Source organism: Acipenser ruthenus, chromosome 1 (genome assembly GCF_902713425.1).
Source record: "Acipenser ruthenus chromosome 1, fAciRut3.2 maternal haplotype, whole genome shotgun sequence".
NCBI lineage: Eukaryota > Metazoa > Chordata > Actinopteri > Acipenseriformes > Acipenseridae > Acipenser > Acipenser ruthenus.
In genome coordinates this window covers 78,529,426-78,549,131 of record NC_081189.1, presented here as the reverse complement: position 1 = coordinate 78,549,131, position 19,706 = coordinate 78,529,426, and the positions used below count along the sequence as shown (strand labels likewise).

At 37.7% G+C, this 19,706-nt stretch overlaps 1 protein-coding gene across 29 annotated transcripts in view; it reads right to left on the bottom strand.

Moving 5' to 3' along the window:
• LOC117421380 (receptor-type tyrosine-protein phosphatase delta-like) overlaps positions 1 to 19,706 on the bottom strand; it is a 607,967-nt gene that overhangs the window by 68,270 nt on the left and 519,991 nt on the right. For 10 of the 29 annotated variants that reach the window (XM_059030127.1, XM_059030157.1, XM_059030132.1 and 7 more), the window contains 8 exons: positions 18,854 to 18,871; positions 17,189 to 17,299; positions 13,592 to 13,861; positions 6,659 to 7,237; positions 5,262 to 5,395; positions 4,678 to 4,822; positions 2,393 to 2,698; positions 1,377 to 1,570 (listed from right to left, as the gene is read on the bottom strand). In XM_059030127.1, the coding sequence (XP_058886110.1) occupies positions 1,377 to 1,570; positions 2,393 to 2,698; positions 4,678 to 4,822; positions 5,262 to 5,395; positions 6,659 to 7,237; positions 13,592 to 13,861; positions 17,189 to 17,299; positions 18,854 to 18,871 (1,757 nt within the window). Of the gene's footprint in view, positions 1 to 1,376; positions 1,571 to 2,392; positions 2,699 to 4,677; positions 4,823 to 5,261; positions 5,396 to 6,658; positions 7,238 to 13,591; positions 13,862 to 15,882; positions 16,179 to 17,188; positions 17,300 to 18,853; positions 18,872 to 19,706 lie in introns of those variants that run through there. The other 19 variants (XM_059030162.1, XM_059030164.1, XM_059030228.1 and 16 more) reach the window with 6 other exon arrangements.

Below are 19,706 nucleotides of genomic sequence, written 5' to 3'. Positions count from 1 at the left end.
GCTGGCATCCAAATGTCCAATAGCATTATTGAGTTGAGCCTCGGTAAGTCTAGGCATAACTTCAAGTGTGTCTACAATGAACACTAATAAGACATGCAAGCTGAGAACCCTCCACTTTTATAGCCACATCTCAGCATGTTGCATGTGAAATGTAGTTCTGAGAGGTCCATGCGGGTACATGGGAAGCCATCTTGAGGCAGGGAATTAAATTTAAAAGTTTTAAAAAGTGGTCAAAATGTAAAAAAAAAAAAAAAGAAATTAAAACAATACACACACCTTACATAAACAGTTGTAGTAACACATGTGAACATGTAACATAATAAAAAAAGGTCTGCATGTACCCTTTAAGCAAATGGTGTTAATTCTGGGAATATTCACATGTTTTGTCATTTTGGTGTACGTCCTGCAAAACGCATTTAAATAAAATACAATTCTTTTGCTCTTTCTTGCAATTTTGTAAGTGATTGAAGAAAAAAATATCTGATATGTGTTTCTTTTTTTGAAGGGTATATATTGGACGGGGAGCTCCGATAGGTTGGGTGTGTGTGGCGCGAATGGGCACCCTGAGCTCAGGGTGCCAATAAAAAAGAGCATGTAAGAGTGACTGGGAGACTGTACGAGTGTCAGATCAACCACTGTACTGGTAACAAATAATCTCAAACAATGTTACTGGCAACAAAAACATTGTTTAAACAAATTTAGAAGTACAGATAGGACATTTCGATGCATTCTGATGTTTTTTTTACTAAATTTTTTTTTTATTTCTCACAGATACCTTGTTACCGGCGACTCCTTCACAACCTTAGCATACAGCTATAGGATGGGTATCTCATGGCATGCACTTTCTAGAAGCTACACACGGACATTTAATGAAAACCTGTAGTCAAAACGGTGTGTTTATTTTCCCATAATCTCTTTGTATTCTTTATTGAGATATTTATTGTGCTGCTTTTCATAAAGAGCAAGATATTCTGCACTGCGACAATCAGACGTTCCTTCATCTTGCCTGTGATATTTGATGCGCAAGTCTGAATACAGAGATAGCAGCGAAACGTCGGGCGTAAAAAAAACGCAGCGAATAAACGCCGCAGTGTGATTAGCCCTTAATGCAAAAGCTCAACCCACAGAATAATGATCAGACATTCTAGCCAACTAATGTTTTTCTTTAATTGTATATAATCATGATACACTATATGGGACTAGTCTACATCTGACTTACATTTGAAAATATGCGTAAGGCTGCATTTTACTGTATGAATCACAATTGCTACTTCCATCTTGCAAAAACCCTATTTAAAATGAATTACATTATTGCTATGGTCTCAACGTGCCTATTCCTGGTAAAATACAGAAGTCCAGAATTGGAAGTTGGTTACCTGTGCATCAGCAAGCATGATGTCCTTAATCATGGGCTGTCCTCTTGGCTCTCCATTGTCCATCTTCACATAATGCACCTGGTATCCTCGGATTTGCCCGTGCTGCTTGTTGGGGACAGGTGAACGCCAAGTGACTTTAATTGATGTGGAGTTGACAGCTTCCACCTCGACTTTACGAGGGGGACCGCTGGGAACTGGAGGAACACCATGGGATAAAACAAAAGGTCAAGAATACAGTGACCCTCTCCTGCCCAACTCCGTAGAGTCACGTTGAAAATACAAAAATGGGCAGATAATCACAATATTGAATGACATCAATATCTTAACAATGGCAAGAAAAAACAACCCCCAAAAAGGTCTGACATCTGATCTAACATTTTGAAAGACATCAAAAAAGTGATCAGTGGATTAAAAAAATGGAATAAAAAAATACAACTGTCTGGAAAAAATGCAAGAAAAAGCCAAGGAAGATGCTTTGATGAGCAAAGCATCCCAAAAGATCTAAGAATTTGGCTGTGAATTATTTCTATTAAAACGGTTTGGAGGAAGAAAAAAAGAAGAATGCTTTCAGTCAGGGGATAAAAGTGTCCATGGCTTCTTGAGTTCTCCTTCTCACTACCAAAGTGTTTGTTCAGTCTCAACAACATAAAAAAGTCTCATTTGTTGTTTGAAAACTTTAAAAAAAGGCAGGTCAAGAAGGGAAAAAAGGCAGTTGGAATTTAGAATTAAAGCTGCCCGCTATATAGTGGAGGAGTAAAAATGAACAGCACGATTAAGCAGGGGAAAAGTTGAATAAAAATGTATAGTAAAAAAATCTGCTCTGCTGGAGTGTATTAGCAAATAATATGTCTTAGGGTGTTAATGTGGGAGTCAGTTATTTCACTTAGATATTGTTATAGATAGTGATGCAGGAATGAGGCCAGAGTAAAAGCGCTGAGAGAGGGGAAGGGTTAGAGAACAGACGTGTGTTAGCCTAGATTGCTAGTTGCCTACTGGAGCAGCAGGAGCCAACATACCATCTTCATCGGTGCGGATGAGCTGGGGCAAGCTTTCAGGGCCCGGTCCAACCTCTGTGTGAGCGCTCACTGTCACTCGATACTCGGTCCATTTTTCCAACTCTTCCAAGAGGTACTGGGAGGTTTCAGGGAAGAGGTCTGAGATATGATGAGGGTTTGTGTCCTCTCCTTCGATGGCGGCATACTGGATAGAGTACTTGGTAATGATTCCATTCTGTAGTTCCACTGGCGGTGGCAGCCAACTTACCAGAATGCTGGTGGAGCTGGGGCTAGTGCACTTGATGTCTTGTGGAGGAGCCGAGGGCTCTAATGGGTTTGCGGGGTGTGGGTGGGTGGGGGTTTATTTATTTATTTACATTTATTTGGTTTCAGGGTTCAGAAAAGGTTGGGTGAGAATGGGTTGGGTGATGGTAAAAGCAAACAAACAAACAAACAAACAAACAAAAAAGAAACACAAAAGAAAAAAAAACAGAAAATAATAAAATAATAATAGGACCAAGCGTTTAAATGAAATAAAAATCAATGATGTATTTTTAAAATTAAATGACAAAACGTAACACAAACAAGATCAACTCCTTGGCTTATGAGTTAGCTTAAACAATGAATAAATGAAAATCACACACTGAGGATATGTTATGAGGGAATCAATGTCTTAAAATGGGACCTTCATATAACACCTACCTTTTCTGCTTAACCATTTCTTTTCTCTCTTCTACAATGCATTATCCTGAGTTACCTGGGACTGCTGCAAAGAGCAGCGCTCATGTTTTCCATAAGCTCACTTTTCGGCTGATCAGCGCAAAAGTAAATACCATTAAGTAAACCATTAAATGGTGTCTAAGGAATGCATGTACAGCAATATGCTATAGCTTGGGATACTATACTGGAAACTATAACATGTATGTACATTGCCAAGCAGTTGCCACAAATCAAAAAATAATGGTTAGTGCTTAAATTGTGTTTTACACTTTTTTCGTTTTGAAATGTTACAAGATCTACCAACCTTTCCAAAGTCTGTTGCTCTGTGATAAAAGCTTGAATATATCATACTGTACATTTTAAAAGAAAAAGAACATTTAACAGCTTTCTCTGACCAGATACATGCATGACAATCTGAATATGAAATCATTAAAAGCCCTAAATGATATTGGGTTTAATTTACCTACCAAGTTCAGGACAGACTTGATGATCATTGGACTGTAATTTGTACCCACCTGTTGACTGAGTGCTTCTGTATCAGACCTCCGATTTAACAAGATACAATAGTATGGTTAAGCACAAAGGCTGCACAATTGGCCCCCAACTGTTTGCTTTCATTGTCCTTTCTTATCTATAAATAAATGTCTCTTTTTGGTAAACTGAGTCAATCATTTTGGATGAAATACTTAATAAACCAGAGGTCTGTTTATATATCAAGCGTTTTATTTATTGTGGTTCTGAGTGAGGATGCTAGTGGTTGTCTGTGTGATGTAACAGGCTCAGCAACAATATCAGATCATTTTAAATGTAAAGCACAGATGATCAGGATAGCTAATGAAAAGCATTGTCAGCGTTCTCTGGCCTGTATTGAAGGAGTGTTTATGCTTGTTTATTTGCCTCAGAAAGTTCAGTCAGTGCAGCCTATTACTGTACCTTACATAACTGAGCTGATGTGCAATGTCAAGAGACAAGGTTTTCAACTCTTATGTTGGTTTTCTTAAGATGCATATAAATCGGCACTTCAAAGTTATGAAATGCTGCCATTTGTTTTAGAAATAACAATAAAATCCTAGTTTTATCCACAAATATGAATTGTATTTTCTGGCCAACCTTTTACCTTGTCAGTTGACTGTATAGGCGGGCCCACACAAGGAATGTCCTCACAATCCTAAACAATCCTAACCTCATATCTCAATTTCAAATAAGAGTCTTTCCCGTTTCAAAAGATGCACAGCAATTTAAATGAGGAAAAATTAAGAAGCCTCGGATTAAGGCTTCGCAGAATAATGCATTTGCTGAAAGACTTTTGTAGAGAACTGTTTTTATATATATTTTTTTCTTATAATAGCCAAGGGGAATACTGCAGGTGGGCTTTTTAGCCATGGTTTTAAACACCACATGGACTGTGATGCAAGTCAGTTAGTTATCTAGGATTATGAAAAATCAATCATTTCAACTGTATCTTTTGAAATGGAAGGCTTTATCTGTCAACTCTTTTTCACTTATTCCACCTTCTCATATGCTTGTGGCAAACCTCATTGATTAAACAAAAGGCCATAAATGATCATTCAAAGAAGAAGACCTACGTGTCTGTGGGGTTTCGGCTGATATCTCAGTAGTGGCAGCGCCCTGGCCATACGAGGAGCGGGCAGCCAGGCGGAAGAAGTAGTTTGTAAAGGGTTTCAGTCCCTGCAACAGGTAGGATGTGTCGGGCTCAAAAGTGACATGTTGCTGTATAGGAGAGAAATATGTTGCTTAGTTATTTCTAAAACTGCAATAAAGGTTTAGAAAATATTGCAGTTAAAGTGCTCCAATTCCAAATACATGCTCTTATTTTCAACCATTTAACATTTGTATCTAGTCCTAATAAACACACACTAATTGTAAAGATAATTAAAGAACAATAGTATTAAATCACAGTACCATCATCAGAAAGTGGTTCAATTTATTCTTAATCATTTCAAGGATGGTAATACAATTGATATTGTGATGTTACTAGCTTTTTTTTATAGGAAAACCATATACTGTACATAGGAAAACTTCAGTGTGCCTAGTTAAGCATGTGGTGAAATTTGGAATGGATAAACTGCTATGCAACAAAGTATTTCTAGCTTTCCAATTTTTGTTAAAATGTCAGCTTATCATGCGATATAAGAAAGGGCATTAATACCTCTTCTCCTTGTTCCCCTTTTTTGTAAACAAGCTCATAACCAATGATTGAGTCTCCTTTTGGAGGCACCCATGATAACAGTATGCTGGTTTCAGACTTTGCCTCGGCTTTGAAGTTAGTTGGCTGAGCTGGAACTATACATAAAACAATAACCACATTAATACAAATGATACAAAAAAGTATTAGGCACCAGAAAAAGACACATGAGAGGATAATAATTTAGAGGGAATTCTCCTGGGGGTAGAAAATAGAAAAGCACAGGATTTTACTTATAGGAGCATACTGTAGCTTCAATTTGTCACACCATCACTCCTGTTCAACCTCTAGATCGACTTAATTTCCCCACAGGGCAGGATTTCTATACGATTTGTTTACAGTGGTAAATTAATCTAATTTGTTCTAAAAACAGACTGTAAAACGTCAACATGTTGCATTCCAGGTATGAAGGGTAATGGGCTATGCAAGATGTAAAGCCTCCTTTATCAATTCATATTTTGTGACACAGCATAACTGCTTAGAAATGACAAATCCAAGCCAATGTCCACCAAGGTATCACCTTCTGTAGTGTTAAAACCCATTTCTGGGATTACTTTTTCACTGGCATAGACAGTTCTCTGGTCACAGCTGTTGTCTGGCATGCACAAGGACATTTTCAGCTTGGATTAACCTCTGTAGATAAGAGTCCAATGGCGGGCAAATTGCCAATGTTTCCGTCCCAGTTGTTTGAGATACAGATGTATAAACATTTTACAGTTTCACAGAGGCAAAGACACCAAAGTTAAGACTAGTCTCTCTTTCCAAACCCTAAATTCTTAAAACTATTACTATCACTCTAATCTGTATTTCGTGTATCTGCTATAATGTTAATTTACCTTGGTTTAGAAATAGACAATCAATGCTATTAGTCTATCAAAATATTTACCCTGATCCCAAGAAAACAAAAATTGAATATTAGTGGTCTAAATCTCCAAGGTTGCTGTAAAATAAACTGCTGTTAACGGCAAATGTTTTTCATAGTTTAAATGTTTTCAGAAGACATGTTCCTTGGAATTCTGAGTATAGGTAAAAAGCTACAGTGAAGTAAATAATTTAACATCTCAACCAGCTGTATATGTTTAGTAAAACACAGACTTGCTAACATGCAACATGTTAGGCACCTATAACAGTAAGATGTAAACTACTGTTGGGCTATTTGTTGTCTCAATGGCAGTAGGCTGCATATTCTGGTGTCTCGGATGCATAAAGGGGTGATTTAAATAGAAAACTACTCCCGATTATGTTCCTCTTGATTAATTTCAGTTCAATTTATACAACCTGTACACTGCCTTTTTTGTCTGTAATAAATCCTGGAATTTGCAAGAATTTGTGTTATTAGATGACACCTTTTTAAAGCTCACCTCCTGTCTTAGTTATAACCTGGATGTCATTGGAGAGGGGCCCATCTCCAACAGAGGTAAACGCAAGCACTTTAACATGGTAGGTTTTCTGTGGAGTGAGGCCACTGATGGTTGTGATGTGAGTGTCACCCACGTTGTGTTTCTGCCAGTTGTTGACGTGCTGGCTGGGTTCCATGGTGTAATAAACTCGGTAGCCTTGGATCTGTCCATTTGCCTCTTCTGGCTCCTCCCACTGGACCAGGATGGTGGTAGAACTGAGCATACGCGCCATTACTTGGCGAGGTGCGGTGCTGGGGGCCTGTTCAGCAGTCCTGGTTTCCACCGGCTCACTCGGTGGGCCCCTTCCTATATTGTTCACTGCCACCACCCTGAACTCGTATTCAGAATACGGACTGAGGCCTCCCACGCTGTACCGTGTGGTGGCCACCCCGTCTATCTCCTTGTATGTCTCTTCAGACTTTGATCTATGCTGGATGATGTAATAAGAAACAGGCTCTGGATTCCCAGAGTCCCATGTCAGTGTAATGCTTGTGGCTGTGCTTTCGGTCACCACTGGGGTTCCGGGAGGCTTTGGCAAAGCTGAAATAAAATAATAAATAAATACATAAATGGTATTTGAATTAGTAAATTTTTTCCAGCAACTTAAAATAAGCCTACTTTATAAAATGCTGATAGTCAAAAATAGTGTTTATAAGATACTGATATTCAGAAAAATGTGATATTGTTTTTGTGGAAGGGTGGTGGGCAATTCACTGACACAGAGGAGACAGAATTTTATTTGTAACGCCGCTCAGGCGCACTGATTTATTTTTACCCGTAGAGGGCACTGTTGTCCGTGGCCTGAATACTGGCAACAGTAAACAGGACCACAAGGTTACCAATACTGGTATACAGTCCAGTGCACATAAAAGTGCTCAAAAATAATAATGAAAATACAAGGCGAAAGAAAAAGGGAAAATAAAACACAGTAATAAACTTACAAACTAAACCCCGACCGTCGCTATCTGCACTGCCCAGGTCTCCGTCCTATGCTCACCCGTTCCCTCAACCTGCTCGTACAATTCGGGGTTCTGCCCAAGTTTTTCCCCACTCCTAAAAATTCCTTTTTTTCTCTTTCTAATTAATTACACAATGTAACACAATGAAGACGTGTCCCATGACATTTCACAACAGGTGTGTAGAAAAGCTAAAGATTTTTCAGAGTTCTCTCTTGCTCTTGACGAGAGCACTGATATATCCGGTACTGCGCAGCTTTTGATTTTCTTAAGGGGCATTAATGAAAAATTTGAAGTGACACAAGAATTGGCTGGAATGCAGAGCCTTCGTGGGCATACAAAGGGAGCTGCTTTGTTTGAATGCGTGGCACAGGTAATTGATGATTATGGACTGGCATGGGAAAAGATAGCTGGAATTACCACTGATGGGGCACCGGCAATGGTTGGCAGCAGGAGTGGACTTGCCACTTTAGTCAGTCAAAAAGGGGAAGAAAGCGGTGGTAAAGTTGTCAGATATCACTGCATTTTGCACCAGGAGCAGCGATGTGCAAAATCAATGGGATTAAAGGAGGTGATGCAAGCAGTCATTAAAATGGTGAATTTCATCACATCAAAAGCACTGAATCCCTGGCAGTTCCGAGTCATGTTGGAGGAAGTGGATGCGGAATATGGAGCTGTGCTTTATCACCAGGAAATTCGGTGGTTAAATCGTGGCAAAGTGCTCAAGCGATTTTTTGACCTCCGAGTAGAAATAACAGTTCATAGAAGAGAAGGGGGGTGATGTTCAGCTATTTTTGGCCGAAAAATGGCTTTGGGATCTCACTTTCTTGGTCGACATCACCAGTCTCCTTAATACATTGAATTTGCAGTTGCAGGGAAAAGAGCATCTTGTGTATGAACTGTATGACAACATTAAGGCCTTTGAACAGAAACTGCAGCTTCTTGAACGTCAACTAAAAGCTGCAAATCTCATGCACTTTTCAATGTATTATTACATTTTTTTTTTTTTTTTTTGATTAGCATTGGGAAGTTTCAGACGTGCTCTGTGCAACGTTTTCCAATGATTGGTTTCAAGCATGTTAAGTGTTTTAGAATGCTCTATGAAAAGTTTGGAGATAAGAGGAGTGACAGAGAGTAATGGGGTGTGTGAATAATTGTATATTTTACTTTGTTAACGGACTCCCCAGGATTCAAAAAGCTAGAGCAGCAAAGAAAGCAGCAATGTCAGTACGAGCTGGGACAGAGGCCCAGCATCACAGCACTAACTGCAGCCACTAGGAATACGGCTAAAGACATTGGGGATTATATGTATATGTGTTATTTGTATCTTTATTATTTAAGTATCTTGCAGAGTTTATATTGATGCAAAAGCTTAGTGGAGTAAATATATAACCTTACACCTGCAAATGTCAGTAGTAGTAATCCAATGTTATTGGTCTGAGCAAGTTTGAAAAGTATTTGGCCCCCCAGCTTCAGTCTAACCTGCTAAATGGCCCACAAGGTATTAAAGTTTGGGCACCCTTGCGCCAGACAGTCAGCACAGACCTCTCCTGTTACAGTTTTCAACTTATTTCAGTATGTACTTTATTAAATCTGTTATATCTAACCTTGCAGTGTTCAAGAAATCATCCTGAAGGATTGGTGAGTTTAGAGCAGATTCAGACTTTCCTTCCATACTAGAGGCAGGTTCACAGTAGGGATTTAAGCAGTGTCAAGAGCACCACTGTTGTTCTGGCTTTACTCAATACATTCATTCAGTTTTAAATTGCTAAAAGCTTTTCCTTTATGACTGGCTTGCTTTCTTATGCAAATGTAGAAAATATACCATTAAGGGCTATTCACACTATAGCATTTATTCTGCATTTATGCCCGACATTTCACTGCTATTTTTGTATTCAGACTTGCGCGTCAAATATCACAGGCAAGATAGGGGAACGTCTGATTATAGCCGTGCAGAATATCTTGTTCTTTATGATAAGCATCACAAGTAATATCTCGATAAAGAATACAAACAGAAATTATGGGAAAATACAAGTGTGAAATCTGAATTTCAGGTTAGCACTATATTTGGTATGTTATAACAAAACAAAACAAAATCACGTATCTAATAATATCTAGTGGCAAACCAGGTAAGCGGTATTATATTTACAGCAAATTAAACTGTCTAAAATGGTTCCCTTTCAATTCGAAGATGACCACCAAACAATACTTTTGGGATATGTCTGCCTTAGGTAGGTATTCGCTGAGCATTTTATGGCAGAGCTGCCAATAGGCCCCTCCGTGGAGTGACGTCCTCGGTCCCGCTGCCAAGGGAATAAGTAGTCGCTCCACGGAGCCCACTTCCTCTTTTGCCTCTCGCCTACGGTAAGATACGCTTCTGTGCCACTAACCCGAATGTGTTTTTTGAAAGAGCTCTTTGAAATAGTCGATTGTAATTCCCTTGTAATCGTGCTGAGGGCTGGCTTGCCGCTCTCGTGGAATCAGCAGCTCCATTTTAAGTATCTTTTTTCCTTCTTCTTATGGTCTGCTTCACTTGTGTCGCAGGCTGTCTTTTCTTGGCTGTCTGTCGTATGAGTGTGACTGCCTGTGCAGTATTGGTGTGTGCATGTGTTGTCTTTCAACCTACACCTACAGCCCTGTACCTGAAGACCCGGGTACCCATCAGGTTTTAAATTACGCGATGCTACCCGGGTCTCTTTTTACTACCTGGGTATCGATTTATTAATTTGAGAATTTAAAGAAAATGTAGAAAATATGACAATTGTAAGTTGTAAGCGCAGGTCTCTGGCCAGTGTAATAAAGACAATGTTAAAACAAGCTTTTACATTAAGCCTTTTCTTAACTGACACGATGACAGGGTGACTGATGGTCTGACGTCAGGCAGAAGCAGGAAGGGAAAAATACTGACACCACCAGGCAAGTACTGCAGTTTAAAGTTGGCGTTTGCCGTTTTTATTAATAACAAAAATAAAATAAATATTTAAACAAAACAGAACACGTGCTCACAGAGCAAACTAAAAAGGGTAAACACAAAATATAAATAAACTGTTCAGGTCAGACTGGGTAGTCGCTGTCACTGTTCCTGTAATAGTATACTTAAATGTTTACGATATTGTTTTCTCACATTCTCTCCGCTCTCGTTCCTCCTCTGAACTCCCACCCCCGGCTGAGAGTGATGCAGTCTTTTTATATTGTGGCCGAGGGGTTTAACTAGCATGCAATTAATTATTCTATTACCCCTCGGTCACAATCTGCACGAGTTTATTAATTACAATGTGGATGGGACTTCCCATCCACGCTACTAAATAACAAAACGGCTACGCCGTCACTAACAAAACAAAACAACCGGCGCTTCGCCGTCATAAATATAATACAATAAAAATAAATAAACAATACAAAATAAACACAGGGGCGGAGGGGGACCCCGCTCTAAAATAAAATAAACAAAACAATGTACAGGGCTGTTCGCCGTTACATAGGATATGAATGTTTTACAGAAAACAGTAACACACAGTGAGTGGCAAGTACACCTCAATAATTATTATTACTTGTTTATTTAGCAGACGCCTTTATCCAAGGCGACTTACAGGGACTAGGATGTGTGAACTATGCATCAGAGTCACTTACAACTACGTCTCACCCAAAAGACAGAGCACAAGGAGGTTAAGTGACTTGCTCAGGGTCACACAATGAGTCAGCGGCTGAGGTGGGATTTGAACCGGGGACCTCCTGGTTATAAGCCCTTTTGTTTAACCACTGGACCACACAGCCTCCTCATAATAATAATATCTGCAGTGACTTCTTCTCAGGAACTAAATCAGGTACAAAACAACATAACATCCTGTCGGTGATAACTTGGTGATTCATTAATAACCACATGGCTTCCAATACAGAATGTTTTATCTACAGTTATTGTGCAGATATAGTTTCTTACCAAAAATATCAAATAAGTAGCATTTATTTAAAAATAAATAAGCAAATAAATAAAATAAACGTAAAATAAAGTAAGTGTGCTTCCTCCTTGGAATGAAATATTTCCTTGGTAGAGTTTGCTAATTCCTTTTTCTCCTGCTTGGTAAAGAAATTCCACCCAATGCTTTGCTTGATGCCATTGTTATGTATTCACAAGACAGAATTTAGCGATCAGGAACGGCAGTTTGTTGTTACAACCAAACAGACGCACTTGTCTCTTTTGCGAATGCCTCAAAACCCAGCTGGATCAATTTAACGTAATAGCGGTGCTGTACTACTGCATTGGTTTTAAAACTGAACGTAGCAGCCATGTTAACAACAACAACAGTGGAATATGGCCAATATATGTCGCAAAGAATCCAGCTGCATGATGTGCATTTAACATTAATAACTGTATTTAAATGGAGATGTTTATTATTATTATTATTATTATTATTATTATTAGTATTATTATTTCGATGTTTCCAGTACTGAATAAGGTTACAGAAGTCTACAGATCTGAAGGGACTAAAAATGTATGTGTACTATATAGTATTGAAATATGTATCAATGCATGAATACATGTGATTTTTTATTTATTTATTTTTTAATCATTACCCGAAAAAGATCCGGGTATTTTTCGCGACAGGTACCCGGTTCTGGATTTTCTACCTGTGCCGACCTCTAATACAGATACAGTATATTTCAGCTCTTGCACAAGACGCTGGTACTCCCCTAGGGTTTCCTGTTGCTCGTTATTATTGGGTGAATCCACATTCTTCTGTTTCTTTCTCCTCTTCTTTGGAGCAATAACCATGCGGCAGCTTGCACCCAATCCATATTGCCTTCAGATTATATCCAAATTTAGCAGGACTGAGTGGTGATTGCAGCATTTTTAATCAAAAAATCGAACCTGTTTCGATTTTTTTTTTCACAGCGTACTTCACTTTTTGTTTCTCAGCGATTACGCTCAAGTATGAAAGGTAGTATTCAATTCCATAGGTTCGTTTTTTACCGTAGAAAACGCAGCGAATGAAAACTATAGTGTGAATAGCCCTTTACAGTGCAGTATTTCACATCAGAATTTACAATGTTTTGTATAAGTAAATAAGTGGACTTTACACAGAACTGTAGGTATCATCTATTACAGTGTGTAAACAGCTTATTATGCATCAACTTTGATTGAACACTGCCTTGCATATGTACTGTATGTGTGCAGAAACCCATTGGGGATAGAGAAACACAGCCACAACTCAATTTCACATTCTGGGCAGCTATTGCCTAATTCAGCCCTGGGCAGACATAGTTGATTTAGAAGCTCATGAAGTGAAAGTGGATTTAGAACATTGAACAACCAAAAGACAACCATAAAATAGATTCACATATAAAAAGGACAGGATATCTATATATCTGTGTCTTTATGCTGCTCTAAAACTGGTATCTACCTAATAAAACAAGAAAGAGGAATTGAAATCAGGTAAAACCCAAGGGATAAAAATAGCCAGTATTCCCTCCAATGATTCAATCAGCAGCTAGACTGATCCTCTTCAAGGAAAGACAGTAATTAAATCAGCTGTCATCAGATCATCTGTAATGCTGGCCAAGATGAGCTGTTTTAGGGTTGCATTTGACATTTCCCCACTATAACCTTATTTAATATTGTACTGGCATTGTATTACTAACATTTTTTCTAATTTTGTATTTTTTTTTTTTTAGGTTTGGTATGCCTTATTCTACAATGCATGAAGACACGTTTTTTTTGTCTTCCCTGGAGGATGAGCATAGGAGATTACAGCTCATATTATCACTCTGATTCTTCTTTGTTTTGTCTAGCAGCCACCCCTCCTGAGAGTACCTTTCTGAGGAGCCCCCAAAACAACAAATGAGAATACAAATATAATTCAGTGTTCCAGAAGAGGTATTTTAATGATAAACCCTAGTCTGTGGTTTGGAGACCTTTATTAAGATGAAATTCAGAAACCCTTACCTTTCACAGTAATTTGTGAAACAGCCTCTATGACACCAAGAGTTGACATGGCCACACAGGTATAGTTGGCTGATTGCCTCACGTCTGTAAGTTCCAGTACATTTCTCCCAATGGGCATATCGTCTTCAGGAGTCAAGTCTTCAGCCCCCAACATCCACTTCACGTAGGGCATGGGGGAGCCCACGGCCACACATGTGATATTTACACTGCCTCCCGGCATGATCTCGTGGTTTGTCGGAGGAATTGAGAACCTTGGAGGGACACGCCGTACTGAAACAAAACAAAAGTAGGTAATAACATGTACAAAAGGAGGGATCAGTTTTTTCTCTACACAAACAGATTACTTTTATTATTAAGTTATTGGGTTTTGTGTGTTTTGTTTTTAAAAAAGGTTTCATATATTTATTGATTTTTGTAATAAATAAAGCTATTTATAAATGTATTTAATTATGCATTTACCTTCACTGTGTGGTGATTTATAAAAGCACATTCACACACAAGTCGACTCAAACCTAACAGGGTCCAACATTGGACTAATTATGGACTAACAATACACAAACACCATGCAAAAAGATATATATCAAAATATACATACACACACATACACACACACACACACACACATATATATATATATATATATATATATATATATATATAGAACAGCACAGAAGTAAGAACTAAGAACTGAAGGATCAACAGCATGCTTGAGTTGAGTACGGAAACCAACTTCAATGCTGCGTACTTCCAGTTGATGTGAAGAAATGTGCCGGACCACATTGTCACATCACATAAAGCCTCTGATAAACACATCCAACTACAGTACATGGAAAAGTGCAACTCGATTTGCTCTCAATCAAAAAGTGGATGCAGCCTCAAAACCTCACACTAACATTGAAAATGAACTTAAAAACAAACAAAAACTATACATACATACAGTATATATGCACATGAAAAGAAACAAGGCATGAGCCCGGTACTTAAACTGGGTCTCTGTCATGCACACAAGCAAATGGCTGACTCTTAAGGACAACCATGCTTAGAAGATGTGGGAAGAGGGGTGAAATAAAAACTACAAGAAAAAGGAGAACATTAGAGAGAGGTAGAAATAAAACAGAAGGAAATCTGACAGCCTACTGAGATTTAAAGGAAGAGAAAAAGGGGGAGAGGAGGGGCTTGCTAGAAGCTACTATTATCAAAACAGTAGGCGTGCCAAGCAGAGAAAAAATAAAAAAAACATGCAGGGGTAACATTCACTAAATACAGCAAGACCAACCCATAAAGACAAATAGCAGTTGTCATTTAGGTCTGAATTAAAGGGCAGCTTGAATACAAGAAGCAAAACATCACAATGATTGTTACAATTAAGCGAATACCATTTAGGGCTTTGAAAGAAATGAAGGGAGGGTACTAGATCAGTGTTCCTGCTTAACATATACTCTAAAGAATTGTAATGCCATTTGTTTTCTAGTCCTGTGCGGGTTAAACAATTGAAACTAACAACAAAGTACTTAAGCCTGTTTTCAGACCCAGACAATTTCAAACACAATTTCAAACACTAAGACATGCCCTTAAGAAATAAGGGTCCCTGGCAGTTTCTGAGATGTTACATCTTGAGTGCAGATACTAAAACAGTACATTATTTAGTAACCATTTCCTTAGGTGCCCTTTTTGTGTGCGAGTTTTATTAAGGATAAGAAAAGGGGTGCCTATGGCCGCCGTTACTACAAGAGAAGATGGAAGGGCAGAAAAAGCAAACATTATTTCTCTGAGAACCTCACACTGATCACAAAATGCAAGAAAGAAGCATATTGCTAAATATTGCAGGATCAAATAAGGAACTATAATCAATAAGTAAAAAAAAAAAAAAAGATAGATCTGCATTCAGGTGGTAATTCTTCATGCTGTGATACAGCAGCTTGGCAAAGTAACATGTGGCCCAGCGGAGAAACAGGCACTAGTATAAGCAGCAAAGCAGGAACACTGAACAGCAAAAGGAGACCACAAGAGCAGACCAAAGTTTGTGCATATACAGGTGGCCATGCACCCCAAAATACATATTCTCTTCCGTCATGCACAACCACAACTATTGGGCACAGTCAAGAACTGGAAGCAAAACCAGAGCATTCACTACAGAAACATACCATTAACCAAATTAAGGACAGAAAGAAAAGAAAATAGAAAAGAAAAAAGGCCACACAATGCAGCTACATTCATTTCATTTGTATTCTTGTAATTGTTTTTAGTTAATATTTTTTTGTAAGGTGGTTAAGAAGTAAAAACACACCAACCTTCTCGCAGCTCTGAGGGATGTAGGGGGTTTGATGCAGAACACAATGAAATGAGGAAAGGAGAAAAACAAGGGAAACACAGAGAGAGTAAAAAGGCCATATCAAGGCTTTCAATTGCTACTTGAAATATCTTTACGAGCTCTCTTTGTAGTCTTCCTGCCTCCACTTGAAAAAGTTTGCATCGTCCTTGATGCTACTGTATCTTAGAGCTGGAAAAAATGACCTAGCATCATTTTGAAATTGTATATATTTTTGTAAAAGAAGAAAGTAAAATCACTTCAGAAGCTGTAATTATTTAATATTCATGAAACTCCAAATTAAAAGAAAAATAGAACAGAATAAAAGTTAAAAGCAATTATTATTATTAATAATAATAATAATAATAATAATAATAATAATAATAATAATAATATATTTTTTAGAAAAAACAGGTTCATTGGCTTTACTGGTTATATTCATCAAAGTATCTACAGTGGCTCTCAAAAGCATTCACCCCCCCTTGGACTTTTTCACATTTTATTGTGTTACAACATGGAATCAAAATGGATTCCATGTTGTAACACAATAACATGTGGAAAAGTCCAAGGAGGGTGAATACTTTTGAGAGCCACTGTAAATGCTATAAAGGAATTAAAGAAACGTAAACCTTATATTATGTTGGAAGACACTATCCTTTGAAGATATTATTCTTGTCGGGGGGCGAGGTATATTTAATGTTTTTTTGTATGATAAATGACATCTTATCTGAATAGCTATTTTTTTTTTTTTAAACCTATTTTTCAGAGACTGGAGAAGCAAAGACATTTTCACACTGTCCTGAGGAAAAGCAGAAAGAAGATGGAGCAGGTGAAGTAGAAACACCCCAGCTGTGTGTTTAAATGTCTGAAGAAGCTCCTCAACGTTCTCTGATCAAAAAGGACCCAAGTCCAGAGATCCCATCCCACAGAACCAGGAGTTAAAGGCAATTAGTAGCACACCAAGCAATCAAGTTATGAAAAGAGTTGAAAAAATAAACAGAAAACAAAACAAATGTAAAAGCACAGGTTCAAATTAATGCAAGAAAATTGAAGGTATAAAGTTGTATACTTACAAAACCCTTTGTGACTGGATACACTGGACTCAAGAGTGTATTTGTTAATCCATTTAATCTTTAATCATATTTTTATTCAGTTCCTGTTATCCTCTTTTGTATTAATTCATTTATTTGTCTAACCACTATATATAAAACATTCTATAGTTTATTGCTGTTACCAATATACCCTGAACCTGTGGAAGAGTGGGTGGCCAGGGGTTATGTTGCTCCTACCTCTGACATATAGATTGGCAGGGGCAGAGTATCGTGTACCAGCACCGTTGGTTGCAACACATTCATATTTTCCCTGGTCAGATTCTTCGCTCTGCTCAATTTGGAGGGCACCTGTACAGAAATAAAATGTACGGGCAGAAGGAAAAGTTAGAGACTGTAGTTTAGGTAGATTTTCCATATAAACACCCTTTGCACACTTTCTGACAGGCCTTGTATGCGAAGGTCCTCCCACTCGACTTGCCGCTTCACTATTGTTTTTTTTGCTCTTGAACAGACAGAAAATGAAGCAATGGAGAAACTCAAGGAGATTATTTTTTACTTAAAACTCTTTTGTATTTATCAAAACTGACACAGTTAAGATACAACTGCTATATACAACATTTCACTGGACTGGTCAATATGGAGATGGGTGAGGTTGCCTCAAGGAAGCATGACTTTTGAATCAAAACAAAAGAGGTTAACAAGTTACAAAAGTAGCATAAAGGTAGGGGACAGTTAAAAAAATAAAAATAAAAGCAGGGATCTTTTAAAAACTAATACCTATTGTGTTTTTTTTTTTGGGGGGGGGGGCTTCAAAAATGCAGCAAACACAAAAAGGCTGCTTATATTTAAGAAAAAGAGAAAAAAAAAAAAGAAATGTGATTAGTAAATTAATTAATACCAACATATCATTGGAAGTTACAAAACTTTTATGACATGCAGATCTTCCAAGAACAAGAATTGTATGCCGGTGCAACTTACAACCTTTTCATAACCCTTAGCTGAAAAATAAAATGCAAATTGGATTAGAAGACAAAATTCAAAATCTTGGCCTAAGCCAACAAGAACGTAACCAATCACTGCTGTGGGAGCTTGAAAGCCCCCCAAGAGACACCCATGAAAATCCACCAATGGGATTAGCAGTGTGGTGTCACAAAACCCAAGAAAAAGACTTTGAGCTACAATCATCCTTAAACTTGAGCCGTGTTGTCAAAAATTACAAAAAGATTACGCCTTCTGTGAGACTTATCCAAACCCTGAAGAATAAAAAAGGTCAAAAAGGAAAACAGCTTTCAACCCAAGAAAAAGAATAAGAAAAAAAGGTGGAAGAAAAAAGCACCGTAGAAACTTTATCAAAAAAGTAGTTGTTTCGGGCTTTTTTTAATTTAAGAAGTTAGAAGAAGATGAGTAGAAGAAAGAAAAAAAAAAGTTTGCAAAGACAGAAAAGATTTTCTTTGGGGGAAAAAAACCTACAAGAAGTACAAGAATTTCGGTGTTGTCTTCTGCATATCTGCGTGTTATCCAGACCATCTTGGCTTTTAGTGCTGAGCAAGAACAGCTAAGGGGAAAAAATTTTGGTTGTTTTGGACAAAAAGAGGGACAAATGATTTGCTGTGACTGGGCTATGGCCAAAAAAGAATTGGATATGCTTGTTGATTTTTTTTTTCTTTAAGCATATCACAACTTAAAGTTCCTTTTTTTAACATCAAACAGAAATAATAAAGAGAAAATTAAAACAGACATAACATGGAGAGTAAATGGGAATAACTGAACAGGACAAATAATAGGAAAACAAAATGGGGTAGTGATGGATTTCTGTTTCAGAAGCAGGACAGATATGAGAAGGATGAGAGGACAGCAAGAATGAATTAGATCATTCTGTGAACGTTAGTTCAGCACTCTTACCTCTTATTGGTGTACCACCTGGGTGGATAATATGAATGCAAATAAGATTAGAAAGAAGAAGCATTAGTACGAGAAGAAGGAGGCTAGGGCTTTGGAAGAAGAGTCAAATTAGATTTAACAGAGTAAGTAAATAAAGGTACTAAAAGGAAAGAGTATTTTTTTTTACTCTACTGGTAAAACAGGACAGTAGTATTAGGTTATGAAGCAAGTTGTACAGTAGTGTACCACATGGACAATGCCAAGCAGTGGTGGCATTGTCTTTGCAAGAGCAGTAATTGAGACGCTCTTATTAAGGAGATTGGCCAAAGGGGTACTGTAGATACATACAGTTTGACAATTTAAAACCCTTATTCTTACTAAAATATTTAACACAATACCTATTTTTAAAAGCATATATTGGATGCTCTGGTTATATATATATATATATATATATATATATATATATATATATATATATATATATATATATAGAGGTTACACTGGAGGCAGATAGGGAAATAAGTACTTTAGTTTAGGTGGGATTATGGCATCTACTACATCTAAGTGATATCTGTGCTTTTAGACAGGTGTTTCTATGGTTGATACGACAACAACTGTGTGGAAGTGTGTGCCACTACGGATATCTGGTGACTACACTAACTGTTAGTAAAATGCATGCCATGCATTTTAATAATAGTTTGAATATGAAAATTAGTGGGGGTGAAGTGCGCTTCAGAACTAAGCACTTACCAAAGGATTCTGGAGATTTAAATACGGAGAGAAGAAAGACAGCATAAAAATATTATTATATTCCTTAGAATTTGGTACAAAGTTTTCAGAATTAAATCTTTATATACTATATATTTCTACTTCA